At 47.8% G+C, this 18,634-nt stretch overlaps 2 protein-coding genes across 2 annotated transcripts; one reads left to right on the forward strand and one right to left on the reverse strand.

Moving 5' to 3' along the window:
* The first annotated feature begins 977 nt into the window (after positions 1-977).
* Positions 978-10,172, forward strand: LOC117646112 (glucose dehydrogenase [FAD, quinone]-like). The gene is made up of 10 exons (XM_034386826.1): positions 978-1,135; positions 1,880-2,016; positions 2,811-3,030; positions 3,454-3,682; positions 4,085-4,177; positions 4,331-4,557; positions 5,997-6,101; positions 6,938-7,248; positions 8,611-8,874; positions 9,649-10,172. Exons 2-10 carry the CDS (start codon positions 1,883-1,885, stop codon positions 9,920-9,922), a joined length of 1,857 nt encoding a protein of 618 aa, XP_034242717.1. The 5' UTR covers positions 978-1,135; positions 1,880-1,882; the 3' UTR covers positions 9,923-10,172.
* A 4,076-nt stretch (positions 10,173-14,248) lies between these two features.
* Positions 14,249-15,796, reverse strand: LOC117645896. Its single transcript, XM_034386443.1, has 6 exons — positions 15,677-15,796; positions 15,498-15,597; positions 15,268-15,422; positions 14,904-15,148; positions 14,546-14,822; positions 14,249-14,474 (listed from the first exon to the last, which is right to left on the reverse strand). The coding sequence occupies exons 1-6, from the start codon at positions 15,729-15,731 to the stop codon at positions 14,365-14,367; spliced, it is 942 nt and encodes a 313-aa protein (XP_034242334.1). The 5' UTR covers positions 15,732-15,796; the 3' UTR covers positions 14,249-14,364.
* Positions 15,797-18,634: the final 2,838 nt, after the last annotated feature.

An 18,634-nucleotide genomic window follows, 5' to 3' on the forward strand; every position in this document is an offset into this window, starting at 1 on the left:
CCTTTTCGAAATTTGTGTAGTGAAATTGAATATACGGTGGACATTTTTCGTTGCAGCATAAGTACCTTTGAAAGAAGTCTGGCCTATTGGTCTTCGGTTGAAATTAGCTCGAGACATGCCAAGCTTCGAATCCCCATCGACAGTTGGCAGCATTTTCGAACCACACCGCCACACTAGGGGCGGAAAGTTCGAGTATGTTCTCTTTGGACAATCACGGAAGTTACATTTAGGGCATTCCAAACGCTACGTAGACCAATCCAACGAACGTGAACTATTCGAAATGTGTGCGTTTAGTGGACAATGGCCCTCCTTAACATCAGAAACAAACCCCATGTCGATATCTGCACTCGTTTGGGCACAGGAGTCAGAAGAAACGAAACTACCCCGAAACGTGAGAATCGCTCACGAATTGAATATCGGTCCCGCTGAATCTTGGGCATACTATAAGGCTACTTCGTGCTTAATAATTGGGGGCCAAATCTGCAGGGGTCGGGATGAAGCCGGGACGATTCGGCCTGGATCCGCCCTTTGCACGTGTCCAGGCACGTGAACGGGGGGCAGTGAAGGGTTTAGTGTGTACGTACATTTTCTAAACGTCTCGTCTCTGGGGGGACAAGACCGAAAAATGTTCGTTTATGGTCAAAACTCTGAAATTGATTTTCCATGAAAACGCCTTTGAAGATTGGTGGGCTATCCGGCACAACTCACGTTTCCCCTAAAATAAATGTTTTAAGACTAGTCGATGCGGGAGGAAAGCAGCGGGGACAGGTTCTCGGGCCAGTTTTCGACGCGGGTGAGCCGAAGTGCTGACGCCTGCCTAAATCCACCATGCGTCCCGAGCTTCGTATGTTGTTGGCCTTGCTGGCAGGCGGGTGCCCTAATCCGTCCCCCTTTCTGGGACCAGCCCAGGCGGACCCGTGCCGCCACCGAGTCACTCTACACCGCGATGGGCACGGTAACAAGATAAGCGAGAATCGGCGTTACCTCAGCGCAATCTTTGGTAAGCCATGGCGTGCTATTTGAGCCGCGATCCACGCTATGGCGCGCCACTTTCGCGCAGCGCCTTCTCGACGGAAGATCTGTGGGCTGTGCTGAAAGTCACAGCGATCAGCTGTTGTCAGCGTCTTCTCAGCAGGTAGGTGTTTGAGACTTTCCATCCTCGTTTTCACTGTTTTCTTACACGGACTCTCTCATACTTCATGATTGGGTTCATCTTTGCTACGAAATATTTTAACAACTTTACTCAGCCTTTTTGCCCCAAGAAACCACAACAAAATTGAACTTAGAAATTTCAACTTTTGGTCTATGGTTGGACTTGTTCCGGATTGTAGTATTATCTCACAGAAGAAGAAATTGACGGCACCATAATATTTCATTCAGGCACTTACCGGCGAAAGGCATATTTCAATGGTGGACCACCCACTTATTACTGTTTCTCATTTAAAAGATCGTTCCGTGGCGAAGTATATTTTTCTATCTGTTCGTTTCCGAGTAAATGCACTGCACCTCGCATGCGAGTGAATTTCTCAAAGTTTGATGGTTTGAGGCAGCTTGGAGACATATCAAATCCACTTGCACTCCACTCCGACCTGACGAGGAAACGATCAGAGGAAACCAGTCGTGCCTTTAGAAAAGGTTATGTCCGTTGTCTCTCCAATCGATGCCAAATGAACGCACATTGGAAAATTCGCCTTCATTTGACATCCTAGGAAACAACAAGATTAGAGTTTGAACCGTGAAATGCCACCAATTCAAGCGTGACTTGCTGCTGGTCTCGGGTTAGTTTTACTAGAGACTAAAGCGAGATATTTAAGGCACAGCACACTATGTGACCGTCGTTGAGCCGAACTGAATGTAATTTGATCGGTCGGCCCCACAGACGATGCAGCTCACCGGTTCCGTCACCCACCCCGCGGTGCCGTACCCGGCGGCATGCGTGGGCACGCCCCTGGTGACGTTCCTCACGCTGCTGGTGAACGTGACGAACCAGCGCCTGGAGAAGGAGTTCCGGCAGCGGTAGGGCTCTGCGACGTCCAATCAACCGTATATTGAACGAGGTCAACGACAATAGACCCTTTGACCCCTTGATAACCGCCTGCGAGGTAGAAAACGGCAACATTTTGTCCCTGCAAGTAGGCAGCAAGTGCTACTTTGTGCCCCCTCCTCCCCTCAGGCTGCCGCTTAGGGTGATATTGACTTCGATATGTCGTGATATTGTTTTGGTATTGGATTATTCGATATATCGCGATACCGATCTCGATATATGGTGGTGGACCTCCACACAGTAGTGTTGGCCTCTATACATCGTAAGATCAACCTCGATACAGGCATCGCGATATTGGTATCTTGATATCGGCTTTATTGACATACCGTTAGACCTCGATATATCATGCACTCTCAGCACGTTACTGACTTTTTGCTCACTTATGCATGTAATTTGTGCAACCATAATACGTGTTTTATCTTTTTCAAGGAACTACTTAAGAAATGTCAAACACTATATACTGACTAAATACTGACATTATGGTTTTGTACATAATTTTACAAACGAAATTAGTCAAACCTTCTCAGAAAATGCCAAGTATAATTGTAACTTAAACGAATACGTAATTAATGAGAAACAAGTCAGTAACGTGCTGAGAGTGTGATATCAACCTCGATACATCGTGATGTCGACCTTGATACATCTTGTTGACCTCGATATACCGTGATATCAACCTCGAGATATCGTGATATCGACCTATATACTATATCATGATATTGACCTCGATGTATCGTTATATCAACCTCGATATATCGAACAACCCCAGGCAGCGACAAGCCGAGCAGCTCACAGTCACGGGCGACGAGGAGTACGACTTCGTGTTGGTCGGCGGCGGCTCCTCGGGCTGCGTCCTGGCGGAGCGTCTGTCCCAGAACCCCGACGTCAAGGTGCTGCTGCTGGAGCGCGGTGGCACGGAGCCCTTCGCTTCCAGAGTGCCCGCCTTCATGACCGCCAACATCAGAGCGAACATCGCGGAGTACATCACGGTAAGAAAACGCTGTTCCTTGACGTGTTGGTAACTCCGATTCACTTCAAGATAAAATACTTTAAAATACCAATACTCCTGTCAGTTGAAATCCTTTTCTGGAGCTTGCATAACTGATACTGAAACCATATCACAGTATCGAAGGAAAAGGAACCAGCCGCGTGGCCTGAGAAGCACTTCGAAGTGGGACAGTATCCCCCTCCCCCCTCCCTTTCTTCCCCGCACTTTTGCACGCCCCTGACCCAAGACTACATAATAGTCCGCGATTCTGTTTCAATGCAATGTTTCAACATAGCACCCAAATTTGCTGCAGCCTGGTCTGTGGGCAAACAACACGAAACACTTAACCTGCCGTTTCGACGCTACCAGTAGTGCTTTTTGTGCAATGAATAATGGTCGCATGCGGGTTGGCACCTCGTTCCAGGGAGTGCCGGAAGCCGCGAACTGCAACGGGACGGGCTGTCAGCTCACAGTGCCGCAGGTGCTCGGTGGCGGCAGCACCATCAACGCCGTCATGTACGTGCGTGGAAGCTCAGTGGACTATGACGATTGGGCCACCATGGTAGGGGACCCAAGCTGGAACTACGAGAACGTGCTGCCGTACTTCAAGAGAGCCGAGAAAAACATGGACGCGAGCATCGCCGCAGATACAAGTGAGTTGTTCAGGTCGCAAGATAGTTACGCTGCTTGTTTGCGGTCCAGAAAAAATATTTAAAACGGTTCCAACCGTGCACGTTAGCGTTAGGTGCCATAACTTCCTGATAATCAAATAACACTTTTGCTTTTGGAATGTTAAAAACGTGTTATTCCGTAACTGTAACCACGCCAAAAAGAAACCTTTCTTTTATATGCATCTACAACTTTGAATTTGTTTTAAGGAAATCTCCTGTGCTGTAAACCGTTTATTAGAATACACAACATTGTTTCTTTGGTGCGCACAGTTCCTACGACAACCACGATGTGCTTCGTTAAATACCACAATTTGTTTATTGAATACTCTTCCTTTTTTGTGAGGGCCACAATTTGTTTTTACAGTTCCACAATTTGCTTTTTAGAGTACCACTCAACCAGCGGCCACCTGCGCGTGTCCTGGCAGCCGTACCGACACCCGGTCATCCCGCTGCTGGCCGAGGCCATGGAAGCCGCCGGTGAGCCTAAAGATTACAATTTTCCGGGAACTTGCCGGGAGACTGTCTGAAAATAAGGACAAGCTGGGGTCCGCCCTTCCGTCAAACACAGAAAAACCCTGTTGCTTTTATCCAATTTAATCGGAAACTATATCCCGGCATTTCCATCCCTAGGTGAGCCGTTCCGGTTGGATATCAACGCGGAGGGGCAGTTGGGCTACTCCTTGATCCAGACCACCACCTCGGGCGGCGAACGGTGGAGCGCGTACCGAGGCTACCTCCAGCCCGCCCTGGGTCGCCCCAACCTGAAAGTCCTCACCTACGCCACCGCCACCAGGGTCGTGCTGGAAGGGCCGGAGCGGAGGGCTGCGGGGGTGGAGTACCGGGACGCCGCGGGCAAAGTGAGGAACGGGCGCCACAAACGGTTCCTAGTTTTCCCACACTGTGCCAAAGCTACGGAAAATTCTGTAAACAGCTTGTGGTAATTCTCCGTAGCCCCCTTGTCAGTATTCTCCGTAGGACTGTGCAGTCTTCCAGGTCGGTCCTACACTGTGGGAAAAAATTCACAATAAATCCTGTAGTACAGCTGTCACTGTAGTTCAGAGTACAGGATTTACTGTACTTTTTAACGAGATCTACTCTAGTTTGTACGGGAGGGGAGTACGGAATATCCTGTACCAGGTACAGTAAATACTGTGGCCAGGCACAGTAAATCCTGTGTTCTGAACTACAGTAAACACTGAAAATCAAATAGTGATACATCTCACTCTCTGAGGAATGAGACATAACTGTCTCACCGAAAAAATGGTGATACTAACATGTATCACCGAAAAAATAGTCGTACACGCATGTATCACCGAAAAACAGGTCGTACACGCATGTATCACCGAAAAAAAGGTCGTACACTAATGTGTCACCGAAAAAAGGTTGATACTTCCCCAGGAAAACAAGGTCCAATCTCGCTGATGTCTCACCGTTTTTTCGGTGATACTATTTTGTACGACCCTTTTTTCGGTGATGCATGCGTGTACGACCATTTTTTCGGTGATACATTCGTGTACGACCTTTTTTTCGGTGATACATTTTGTATCGCCGAAACTTGGTGAGATGTCTCACCCTTTGAATTTCAGTGAATCCCGGCAAAAAAAATAACGGGATTCACTGTTTTTTTCGCACAGTGTACGGAGAGGACTGTGCGGTCCTACGGAGAAAGCTGTAAGAGCCTGCGGAGAATATTGATAAGAGGGCTACGGAGAATCCTGGCAAAAAAATTTACAGAATTTTCCGTACCTTTTTGCCAGTGGCAGGAACACCGCAAATGTGTGAGACAAACTCACACTGTTAAGTGCGAACCAGGGTAATCCTGAAAAATAATTTGATCGTAACCGGAGCCAACTGGTTTCAACCACTGGCATTCTAGGTATAATCCGTAATCCAGCTGTCACGAAATCAGTCTCTTGCCCCTCGGCGAAAATGCAATCATTCACCCGCCGCTTCCTCACACGAAGCCGAACTGACGTGCTTTGTTTTAATGTTCGATCGTGGGCACCAAGTAGAGCCGCACAGCACACACTAATGCTTATGGACTTCATGTCCATAACTATGGCCGTTTTTGTGCATACTGAAGTTAGGAACAAATTTGTTCATAACTTAGGTACAATTTTTAAAATACTTGCGTACTATATAGAAATATTGTCCCTAATTGTGAAAACTTGTACAAAACTTCCGTATGCACAAAAACGGCCATAGCTATGGACAATAAAAGTACATAAGTAGTTTTTTCGATTGATGCGTGCTCTGTTTTGACTCTATGATAAACTGATACACTGTCGCACACCAGGTCCGTTTCGCGAGAGCCAACAGGGAGGTCATCTTGACGGCCGGAGCCATCGGCACACCTCACCTGCTGATGTTGTCCGGCATCGGGCCGGCAGACGAACTGAAAGTGAGTAATCGATAACCACCCTCTTAGCGACCCTCATCACCTTGCCTGGCAAGATTTATGCACCATTTAAAGAAAGAACCAACACGTGCTAGGAATTATGAGTGCTCATTTTGTCAGTACTTGTGCAAGTAATTTGTATGCAGCCCTAATACGTACATCTACGCGTCCTAGTAGAATAATCCTAACTGCGAGAAAAGATCCAAGACAATCCTAACTATAAGAGCATATCCAAGAGAATCCTAACTGTTAGTGTCAATGCAAAACTATCCAAACTATACATCACGTGAAAAGAGACCTTTTCTGAAAGTCCGTGACGGCAACGTACTCCATAAAATTACTCTCCGACCGACTTGTCACAAAGTTTCGTCCTTATATAAATACGAGGACATGGTGTATATCAAAGATATCGAGATTCACTGATTTGCAGTGAAGATAGTTCATGGATGGACACGGTTAGGCACCTCTGCAGTTAGGTAGGATTGTCTTGGATCTGCTCTGAGAATTAGGATTATTCTATTTGGAATGCGTCGACATGTCGTTCCTTGAATAACAACCTACGACTTATTGAACATTGTACTAAAAATTCGTTTTTCGGAAAAATTTTACAAAGGAAATCATACTTACTTACAAAATACTAAGTATTATCCTGGCTTATACGAATACGTACTTCGACAAAAAGAACGAAAAGAAGTCAGTTACGTGCTGAGAGCGTGTTGAGTGCCAACTCTATGAAAACGGTACCTGGTTTTCCCACGAACCTCCTGAAAATTGCCTAGGTCTTTACCATAAGCTCTCTGGGAAAACCAGGTACCGTATCGTGAGCGCGTCGGTTCCAGGCTGCCAACATCCCGGTCCTCGTGGACCTGCCGGTCGGCGAGGGGCTCCAGGACCACCCCCGCGTGCCCGGCCTCGAGTTCGAGTGCGCCCCTCCGCTCTGCGAGGTGGACTGGAAGCTGCGGCGCAGGGACCTCTTGCAGTACGCTGCGCTGCGGCAGGGACCGCTCTCCGAGACCAGCTTGGTGCAGATCGGGGCCTTCCTCCGGACGGGGCTGGACCCGCCGCCACCGGAAGGCACAGGGAAGCCCGCCAAACAGCCCGACGTGCAGGTCGTCTTCATGGGCGTCGACGAGGATAGCAACGGGACACGGTGAGGACTAGGACTCTCTACCCGTACGGCGCTTCGCGCGGGTGTAGCTCAAAAGGGAACGGTGGTAGCATAGTTCGCATTCGTAACAAACGGCCACATTGACGGAACGGGGGCCCAGTGACATTCTATTTCGATGATAGTTACAAATCTGAAGGCAAGGCGATACTTGAGTATCTTTTTCGGAGATTCAATTGTGTATTCGGACGAGTGGCCGTACCGAAAGCCTATCCTTCCAAACGTCGATTCCCAAACGCATCGCAAAAACTTAGCAATTAACAATGAACAAGTCCCTTTGGATTGTACAAAGTTTAATACCCAATTTTGGCAGTACTACAAAGATTTTCTGCACTGCCCTCGGGCGTTTCTTAGTCGGACCCGAAACAGGAACTGAAATAACACCTTTTCATTTGAAGTGAGTATGTTGGTCTGCAAAAATGGCTGGCTATTTGTGGGTGAAAACTCCAAATTCTGTTACGAACTGCCCCACCCTTCTGAATTTTCGGTGAATCTGTTGATTACACTCCCAATATCGTACTGAGCTTTTTCTTCGTAATAAAAAAGCTTAGTGTTATGATTGTGCAGCGAGCGAAGGTAGTAACCCACCGTGAAAGGTTCTCATTAACTTACGACCAATTTCTTCATTGGCTGAGCGATAGCGAAGCCTGTTACTCCAGTGGGGTTGAAAAACTTTTTCTGTCTGTCTGTCTGTCTGTGTGTGTACACTACTCCTCCTGAACGGCTCGGCCGATCTGGCTGAGATTTTGCAGGCTCATTAGGTATGTTCTTGGCTCGGCACACGCGAAATTTCACTTTCCTAACTCAACTGGCTCAGTTTTTATAGCCGAAAAACACCTAAAAAATTGCGAAAAATCGAGTTTTCAGGTGGTAGACTCCTCCTGTCTTGATAAAAGGGGGGTCTGGGGGGCGGAGCCCCCAACCTGACAAGTTGAAAAGTTACAAGGGTGAAGGTCGTGTAATTTGTAGATGAAGCAAGTCTATAAAGAGTAAAGGGGGGTCTGGGGGCGGGGCCCCCCAGCATGCAACAAATCAGAAGTAACTGATGATGGGCAAGCATTGCCTGCCGAAGGCAGGCTAGCGCCGCAGGCCAAGGTAGGTACGCCAGGCGCGGATTGGAGGAACAGGCCGCGAGACATCGCGAAGCCTGTTACGACAAGACGCGGTCTGGCGTAAACCTACCTTGTACTACGAATAAATTTCTCTGTATTGTGATAGATTTGTGTCGCAAATTACTGAGTATTAGCTCAGTATAATGACTGATGCATTTCTCGATGGGAAATTTGAAGTGTACACTGAAAGTGTTTCAAGTACCTTGTGCCAACTCGCCTTGATCCGTGCCCTCAGCTGCTTGGCAAACGACCCGTGGCGCTTCAACCGCGTCGTCTACATGCCCGTCCTGCTACACCCCCGCAGCAGGGGCAGCGTGCGCCTCAACGCCACCAACCCCAGCGGCCCCCCTGTGGTGCGGCTGGGCTACTTCACGGACGAGGGCGACCGGGACATAGCCGTACTCGTGGACTCGTTCAAACTGGGACTGCGCATGGAGGCTCCGCTACAGAAGCTGGGTCTTCGACTGGACCGTTCGACCAAATATGCGCCCAAGTGCAGGTAATTGACAAAGTCGGCCTTTCAGAAAATCTGGGCAAGCTTCCGCACAACGAGTACCTGTTCATTCGAAAGTTATACGTTTCGTCCTTGGCAGCATAAGTACTATGTTCCTCGGGAAATGTTCACAAAGCCAAGTACTAGTGAATTGATGTTTCGGAAAAAATGCTTTGTGGTTTTTGGCAAGTCAAGATGGGAAGTTGCGGGAGATGCTCAAAAGTGCTATGCAAAAACATTAGTTCGATATTAAAAATCTTAACGTTCAGTTGTTTTATCAGCAGAAAACAGCGACTGTTAAGAGAGGGTCGGGCACATGCTGGCGCTTCTTCTTAGCACCTCGCACACGCTAGGGAAGTAAAGTTACAGGGGACGTTTCAGCCCAAAAGATTTTTGGATACTTTACGAAGGCCTAGGCCATCACCTTGACCAGTTCTCGAAACTCTTTGAACGGTTTACTGGTTTTAACCTACACGGTCAAAACGGAACCTGGTTTTCCCAGGAACTCCCTGGAAATCGCCTATGTCTCTACCATAGGCTTCCTGGGAAAACCAGGTACCGTTTTTACCGTGTATTGGTACACCTCGTTTTTCGTATGAAGGCTTATGAAGGCCGGTTCGCAGTCTGCGGGTTACATGTAACCACTTGCAAAGGAATCCGACCACCCCGGCCGTCTCCAGCAGATGCCTTGGTCCGTGGTCCGGGGTGGTCAAATTCCCTCTGCCAGTGGCAGTACTTTACTCTGTAAGCTTTTCAACTTCATCCCATTGGCCATTCCAGAGCACTCGAGTTCGGCTCGGACGAGCACCTGCGCTGCATCGCGCGCTCCACCACGGCCACCATCTGGCACTGGGTGAGCACGTGCCGCATGGGCCGCGACGACGACGACGAGGCCGTCGTGGACGCCAGGCTGCGCGTCAAGGGCGTGCGCGGACTGCGGCTGGCCGACGCGTCCGTGTTCCCGACCCTCACCAGCGGCAACACCAACGCGCCCACCATCATGGTGGCGGAGCGCGCCGCCGACCTGCTCCGGGAGGCACACGGACTGGCCTGAACCGCCAGGCAGCAATGGCGGATCCCGCATGCCTCGCGGTGGGGGCGAAGTGGCACTTTTAGCCTACTTACAGTGGCCAAGCGTCGCTTTTTTCCTACCTTGAAGGCAACTTTCAAGGGGTCCGGGGGTCAAGCGTCCTTATGCCCGTCCTTCTTTCCCCCTTCCTCTGAATCCGCGCTTGCAGCGGCGGGGCCCTCAATTTGTATTGTAGACGTAATAAAAATGCAATAAAAAGTTATCGCAGGAAAAATTGTGATAAAAGTTACTACAAAACGCTCTTTTATCGCAAAAATTCTGGGCTCGTTTTTATCGCAAAAATTTGTAGTAGAAGTATCGCAAGATGAATGACAGTGTACTCATTACATTCATACTCATCACAATACACAGGCGTTCCATTCCCGCATGACCTGAACCAATAGAAAGAAAACTCTCTACCATCTTATTGTTGATTTGAAATGGAGGCGTTTTAGAGTTTGTGCCTGCCAGGCGTGCACTAGAAAAAACCAAGTAATGCCTGCTAATTTCAACACAAGTTATTTATGCATTTTCCTGATCTCCTTCTACTGTGAATATTTAAAACAAGAGGATGACACTTGAGAAAATGAAATAAATAGATACACACAATACAAAAGGACAAAATAAAAACATCCTTGTTTGCAATGCTCAAAGTGCACTGAACTGAAGATGATTCCCTGACGGGGGAGGGGGCAGAGGGGAACGAAGGACGTAAATCATTATCACTTACATTCTCCATATTTCGCAGCGTTGATACTCCAAAAGGTTTTTAATCATTCTAGAATGTTGAAAAACAAAGGCCTATCTCGTTTCCAAATCCTTCTGCTCTTTATTTTATTTGCTTACACGCTCAGACCTATATGGACTTTTTTCTCTCTTGCTTATAGCGGTTTTTGAGCAAACGTAAAATGAACTATTTCCTTCTTAACTAAGCACAATTTTGATCGTTTTAGGGATATAATTGTCAATAGAGCATATAGAAATTGAAAAGTACATTGCAAATGACATTAACAAGGGAACCTATTCAGGGGGTACACTCAGATTTCGACCGAACTTTTTTTTTCGTAAGAATTACATATAAGATTAAGAATGCACCTCAAAGTTGGTGCCAAGATATATATCTACACCCTTTACCAATTTTCTAAAACCTAAAAAAGGGGTAAAATAAGCTTTTTTGCAGTGTATGGGTCATTTTCGGACATCGAATCGGAAAATTTGAAGTCGAGTTTTTTGTCATTTCCTTCAATGTTTGGTCCCCTTGTGACGAAAATGAGAGAAAATTTTGGTCTGTTTCATATATTATCATATTTTGCACAAATTTAGTGCGACTGCCCAATTTACGACCGAAAATCTGCTCGTTGCATGTAAAAACATGGGCCATTTTACCCCTTTTTTCGGTTTAAAAAAGTCAGGAGGGGTGTGGACATGTATCTTGGCACCAACTTTGGGGTGCATTCTTAATCTTATATGTCATTCTTTCGAAAAAAAAAAGTTTGGTCGAAATCTGAGTGTACCCCCTGAATAGGTTCCCTTGTAAGTCCGGTTTAATGGACTATAAACATTATACAACGAACAAAATAGTGAATAGCCAATTGGCTTTTAAAGAGAAAATAGTACATATTACGTTTGCACAAAAACCTTTATGGCAAAAGATAAAAAGTCAATACGAGTCTGAGAGTGTATTTGCTTATGTCTCGTCTATGAGAGCCGCGGCCGCAGGTATGAGAAATTGGTGAACGCTGCCAACCTAACCATGCTAATGACCTGATTCAAAAATATGTTTTGAATATTTCAAACAATACTAAACCACGATTTGAAACAAACTCGTGTTAGGGGGAATTAAGGCGAAATTTATTACGAAATGTAGGAACTATAGCCACTGTAGTTGCTGAGAATCGTTGGTGAGTACAAAGTCACAGACAGACAGACGCACGACCAGTTACTTTTCAGCGCGCCCAAACACGGCAAGAGCTTCGTTGTCGCTCAGCCAAAAATTTAAAAATAAGAGTTATTTCTGAATCATTTTATGTGTAATAAGACAGCCTACTTATTTTCCATTTTGTGTCTATCAAATGTTATTTGTGTTCACTGAGAATTCAAACGCTATGAGAACGATTCTCACGTTTCGGGGTAGTTTTGACGTCTCTGATTTGCCGAAAGTGAGAAATATCCAATTTAGTTTTTCTCATTATTGGTGTCCTTAGTGATGCTAGAGTAATGGCAATGATATTTTTAGTAAAGACCTTGTACTACCTTCCTAAAAACATTAGCCCTAATGTATTCCCATACGGTTAAGTGGGTGTTTTGATCACGGAAATAACGTTATCACGGAAGTTACAAAGTGTGAAAATCGGCTTAAACGGCTGTCTCGGGCTGGCTGTGGCTTATTAGTCGTTCCAGGGTCAAATGATACTCTAAGACCGACATTTAAGCGGAAATTTTTTTCACGTAGTGCTGCTGCAACATTGGGTAAAGGGTGCCACGGACAGGTAATTGTTGATACACGCCATTTTATAATGCTCTAGCCCGCTTTGAGACCGTGTTGAGCATCTTAGATTTCCGCGACCCAAGCAATTATATCCCAGGGACTCCACTTTAATGACTAATGTCATGGAAAGTTAAAAGTTTGGCGTGGGGAGAGGTCCAGAGCTGCCTTTTCAAAATTTGTTTAGTAAAATTGAATATACGGTGGACATTTTTCGTCGCAGCATAAGTACCTTTGAAAGAAGTCTGGCGTATTGTTTTTGGTTAAAATTAGCTCGAGACATGCCAGGCTTCGAATTTCCATCGACAGTTGGCAGCATTTTCGAACCACTCCGCCACACTGGGGGCTGAAAGTGCGAGTGTGTTCTCTTGGGACAGTCACGGAAGTTACATTTAGGGTATTCCTAACGCTAGGGAGACCAATCCAACGTACGTGAACTTTTCGAAATGTGTGCGTTTAGTGGGTAATGGCCCTCCCTAACATCAGAAACAAACCCCATGTCGATATCTGCGCTCGTTTGGGCACAGGAGTCAGAAGAAACGAAACTACCCCCAAACGTGAGAATCGCTCATGAGTATAGCGTCTGCTATGACCCATAAATTTCTCATAGTTCTACTCCTCTCTCCCCCGCGTGTCTTCCATTTGCGACCACCTTCTCGACGCCAGACCAGATTGGGCCCGATGGGACCCCCTGTGCGAGACTACGCAAAGTCCTGGCAACGCCCTTCAGAGTGCGCTGTGATGCACGCCCACGCTCCCGCTCAATTTTGTAAGCGCGTACCTGTTTCTTGGCCGAAAGCCTGTATTTTCTAAGGTTGTACGGTTTATTTCTGTTCTCTTCCATTGTGTTATTTAATGTGGTTATGAGCCATGGCCGGATCAAAGAATAAATCCAAGGAAAGCACTACGCCTGATGATGGGTATGTTTAAATCAGTTGCAATACGCCAAAACAAGCTCTTTCTTTTGTAATATGTTACAATTTCTTGTCCTTAGATTTATGATTCAATGTGATTCATGTGATTTATGGTTGTACGGCTCTTGTGCTGGCATTTCAAAACAGGAAGGTTAGTTGCACACAATTTTTTCCTTTCCAAATTTCTTGAAAATCTCTTTTTGTGATAATGCCTTCTTATACAACAATTGCTGTTCACATTGTTTGTTCTTGTAGCGGAGGATATGGATGATTGGTTCTGTGTTGAGTGTATTAGAAAAAGAAATGATTAATTGTCAAAATCAAACACTCTTTTATCCTCTCAGATCCATAAAATTGAACTGGAAAAGCAAGCCTTACTCATTGACATCCATAATAGTAGGAAAGTGATTTTGGATCAACGCATTAAAGATCTTGGGGTGCTGCAAGGAGAGGTGATAAAATCTCGTTCTGTTTTTAGAAGATTACATTTTTGTCCCAAATTCATTATATTTTCTGCCTTTTGTGTTTGACAGAAAGATCGTCTAGAGGCGTTGGCAGAACTTGAAAACAACAATGTGCTTCTCTAAATGGTAATGGATTGTGGTTTTTTTTCTCATTCTTATTTTAGAGGTCTAATTGTTTACACATTTCCCTTTCTTGTAGAATTCTGATCAATTGCCAAAGGAAAATGAGGCTCTGGCACTGAAGTTGCAACAGGAACTTAATCAGAAAGAGGCTCTGCAGAATGAATTAAATGAGAAAATTGCTCATCTAACTGAGAAACTTATGACTGAACAAGCTTTAAAGGAAGATCAAAAGATTTCAGAGGCGTTGGCAGATCTGAGACTGAACAAGCTTTAAAGGAAGATCAAAAGATTTCAGAGGCGTTGGCAGATCTGGAAAACAACAATGTGCTTCTCAAAATGGTAATGGATGGTGTATTTTTTTCAGTCTTATTTTAGATGTCTAATTGTTTACACATTTGTTCTGCCTTTCTTGCAGAATTCTGATCAAGTGGTAAAGGAAAATCAGGCTCTGGCACTGAAGTTGCAACAGCGGATGTTGTTGCGCGCGGGCAGCAGCGCGTGGAGCTTGCTGCAGCTCCGTCGCGGGCACAGCACTTGGATGGGGTCGAGCCCTGCACAAACATACTGATAAGTAAAGGACCGAGCTCTGGCTTCGCAGTGCCCCCCCCCCTCCCCCACGGACCTTCCACACTGACGGTGAGGCGAAGGTCGGTGATCTTCTTGTAGAGGTCGCTGATGGTGTCGGGCGGAAATTTCATGACGGGGGAGAACAGGTCCTGGTCCTGGTGGGACGCGTCGCAGTAGAACACGTCGGCCTCGGCGCCGTCACCCGAGTACAGGTTGATGTCGTAGTCCAGGTACTTGTGGTGGTGCGGCGACGCGTGGGGGCTGCCGGGGAGGGAGTCGGACTCATCGTCGGGGGCCTTGGCCAGCACCTTGTCGGCGCCGTCCGGGCCCTTCTGTTGACGGAAAGGTGGCCTTTAGAACAGTCCCGCCTGCATGTCGGCGCCGTGCCGTCGGCGCGCTGCCGCGCTGCGTACCTCAGCTTTGGTGGTGAGCACGGCCGTGCTGCCGAGCCCCAGGTTGTTGTTGAGGCTGAGCGGCGGGTAGGGCGAGCCCAGGTTGTTGTTGACGGGGTCCACGTTGAAGGAGGCACGCAGCCGGTCCAGCACCCGCAGCGCCGCCGGGGTGACGGTCAGCTCCAGGTGGTCCTTGGCCTGCACCAGCAGGTAGTTGGAGTGCCGCTCGACCGGCTCGGCCTCCAGGCCCGAGTCCACAGAGTCACCTGCAAAACCGAGCAATATTTAAGGCAGTTGCAAGGGCAGTTGTCTTGAGGGCAGTTGTCTTGAAGGCAGTAATCTCCAAGGCGGTTATCTTTCTGACGTGCGGTAAAGGCCCACTCACTGTGCTTGGTGAGGAACACAGCCCTCTCCTGGTTGCCGATGACGGTGCTGCCGCCCGCGCTGGGCGTCTCCATCTCGGAGGCCTCCTCCGTGGCGCCGGAGGGCTCCGCGATGCTGGACTCGTCCGACTCGCTCGCCTCGCCCTCGCTGCTGTCCCTGGAGGTTGCACCGCACATTTTATACTCATTCCGTCGTTGCCTTTCGTCGACGGCTTTGAGGCAAGCTTCTTACCCTGAGAAGAGGTAGCCGATGGCCCCTGCCAGCTTCTCCATGACGCCGTCCTCGTCTTCCGAGTCCGAGTCGTCGGGGTGGCTCGCCATGCTCATAGTTTCTGCAAGCACACAGGTCCGTCATCGCGTATCTGCTTATTTCCGATTCGTTTCTTAAAAAAAAAAGGTTTTGGCCCGTACCCTTGATCTGGCCCTCCTGGCCGCAGTCGGAGCGCGGCCTCCTGATGAAGGTCATGCTGTGCTCCGGCTCGGTCTCCTCGCCGGAGGTCTGCGAGTGCTGGCTGGCGTTGCTGCGCTTGCGGCTGCTGGCCCTGCGCGGGCCGTCGCCCTCCCCCTCCCCCTCGGTCACCGAGTCCAGGCGGCTGCTGATCGGGAAGGCCTTGGCGCGGAACAGCCGCACCTGCAGCTCCCACGGCCGGAACACGTTCTCGGCCTCGACGACGGGCTCGACGAGCGGCTCCCACGCGCCCAGGTCGCCGTTGAAGTAGGACGCCTGCAGCTGCAGCTCGGTGCGCAGGTGCAGCTGCGTGGACCAGTCCTTGACGTGCGTCTCGGCCGCCGCGCGCACCAGCACCAGCGGCGTGCACTTCATGTCCGCCTCCAGCTCCAGCACGACGCGCACCTTGGGCACGGTCAGCGTCATGGACTCGGGCACGTACTCCTGACAACCAACTTAGGTGTCCCGCCTGTCCCGCCCGGCCGATCTAGAAAAGCTGTTGCTTCTCCAAACAAAATCCCAGGCTGGGCGTCCCACGACGGAGCAACGCGATGCAGGCGGCTTTCAAGTACACCGACAGGATACACGAGTATCTGGTAGAGATGCTGGCGGTTTCAGTCGTTGATTGGGTGGCCATATTGAAGAAAGTGGTAACTATGTCATTTATGTATTGTTTATGTGTTGCAAATTTTTACTAACTCCAATTTTATGTTCCAGCCTGTAATTAAACGTGACCTCCGAAAACATGTGAGGATTTACGTAGAGCCTGTTGAAGACCTCGTAGCCAAGCTGGATAATCATCAGCGAGAGTTACTCCAGTAAGCAAATTCTTACAGCAGCAACAGGTCCACTCCAATTTTATGTTCCAGCCTGTAATTAAACGTGACCTCCGAAAACATGTGAGGATTTACGTAGAGCCTGTTGAAGACCTCGTAGCCAAGCTGGATAATCATCAGCGAGAGTTACTCCAGTAAGCAAATTCTTACAGCAGCAACAGGTCCACTCCAATTTTATGTTCCAGCCTGTAATTAAACGTGACCTCCGAAAACATGTGAGGATTTACGTTGAGCCTGTTGAAGACCTCGTAGCCAAGCTGGATAATCATCAGCGAGAGTTACTCCAGTAAGCAAATTCTTACAGCAGCAACAGGTCCACTCCAATTTTATGTTCCAGCCTGTAATTAAACGTGACCTCCGAAAACATATGAGGATTTACGTAGAGCCTGTTGAAGACCTCGTAGCCAAGCTGGATAATCATCAGCGAGAGTTACTCCAGTAAGCAAATTCTTACAGCAGCAACAGGTCCTTTAACGGAGAACACATTCTGGCTATATCTCCGAACAGATAAGGGCTGTCTGGTGATAGAAGAACCCTGAGAAGAGGCAACACAGAGAATGAACCAGGGGTGGGTGCAAATGAGACAAGGGTAAAATGTACTTAGGCATTCTTACAGCTGTCGTTGTCCGTGCACCTTCTTTGAGGGGCAACCCATTCTTCCCAGTGCGAAGGATAATAATTTTCTTAGCATTGCTTTGGACAATCTGAAACACAATAACCATACATAAATGATAAAAATACTGTTTAACTCTACTCCCATGAGAAACTACAGAAATTTGAGGTTTTCATTGCCAGTGACTCGCGAAAGACCGAGAAGAACGAACTAAAATTAGTGTAATGGAGGCAACCCATTTAAAATGATGAAACCGATCCATTAAAATGTTGAAAAATGAAACTTACTTGACGATCTTGCGTAATGTTTTCCATTTTAAAGCCTAAATTCAGAATCAGAAGTAAAAGCCATAGTGAAGCGCGGGAACGAAGGCGTCAGTTATTCCTCTGCAACCTGGCGCACCGCCTTCTGCTATATGCGGCGGTGCGCCGCGCGGCGTAGTAGTCTCGCACAGGGGGTCCCATCGGGCCCAATCTGGTCTGGCGCCGGGTCGCAAATGGAAGACACGCCTCTCCCCCCTCCACTCTTGCTTTGCTGCGGTGTTCTGGAGCCAGTCTCACGCAAACCGTTGTACGAGTTATTTCCCTCTCCTAATCAACACCAGAGTTAGACTACAGCAATTGGCGACGAGGAAGTTCATCGTAGTGCATCGAATCCACGTGCCTACAGATTTTCAAGCCGGCCATCCCGTCTGTTCAAGTAAGTGGCGCTCGTTTCTTCCCCGGTAAACAAACCTTGTTTACCTGCGTTTTATGGCCTGGGAACTTAGCGAATATTCTCTGGCGTTGTTGTTTCCTAACGTAATAATGACACGAGCAGCCCCGGAAGATATGCGTGCCTTTCGGCACGACAAATTCCCAACGGACGGGTCTATTGAATGGGCCACCTACAAGATGTCTTTCGAGTTCGCTTTTGACGCGGCGGGCATCGAACACGCGGAGGACAAACAGGCGTTACTCCTTGCTAAAATAGGGCCCGAGCCGAGGTGCAGATCTCCATCTCCTTGTTCCTGTGATTGAGAGCGTATTAGCGTGTGTTTTTATATCAGCCCTTATGCCCTGCCGAGGCGCTTCGCTCCGGCGTGCCCTGTGCGCCGCCTGAGCGTTGCACAATGCAAAATGTCAGTGGACACTTTCTTATATTTGCATTGTCAAGTTGACATATTTTTAAATTTTCTCAAGGCGGTGAGATCTCCAAACGTGCAACTTGACAATGCCAAAAAAGGAAGTAGATGTCACCGAATTTCGGTCTTCGAGGTTTGTCACCTGACAGAACAAATGAGTACTGTTGATTGCTATTTGGCGACGGGTTCAAAAAACACGAGAGGTGCCTAACGTTCCAAGCCAGTCAAATAAGATGTATTTCAACACTAGTTTCGTCATAGATCAAGAGGTTGTAACAAGATACTACTCTGTATTAATGAATTAAGTAAACAATTCAGAAACAAGAGCGGCAGCCATCAAAATGTGTTG

This window comes from Thrips palmi, unplaced genomic scaffold (assembly GCF_012932325.1).
Source record: "Thrips palmi isolate BJ-2018 unplaced genomic scaffold, TpBJ-2018v1 HiC_scaffold_19, whole genome shotgun sequence".
Classification (NCBI taxonomy): domain Eukaryota; kingdom Metazoa; phylum Arthropoda; class Insecta; order Thysanoptera; family Thripidae; genus Thrips; species Thrips palmi.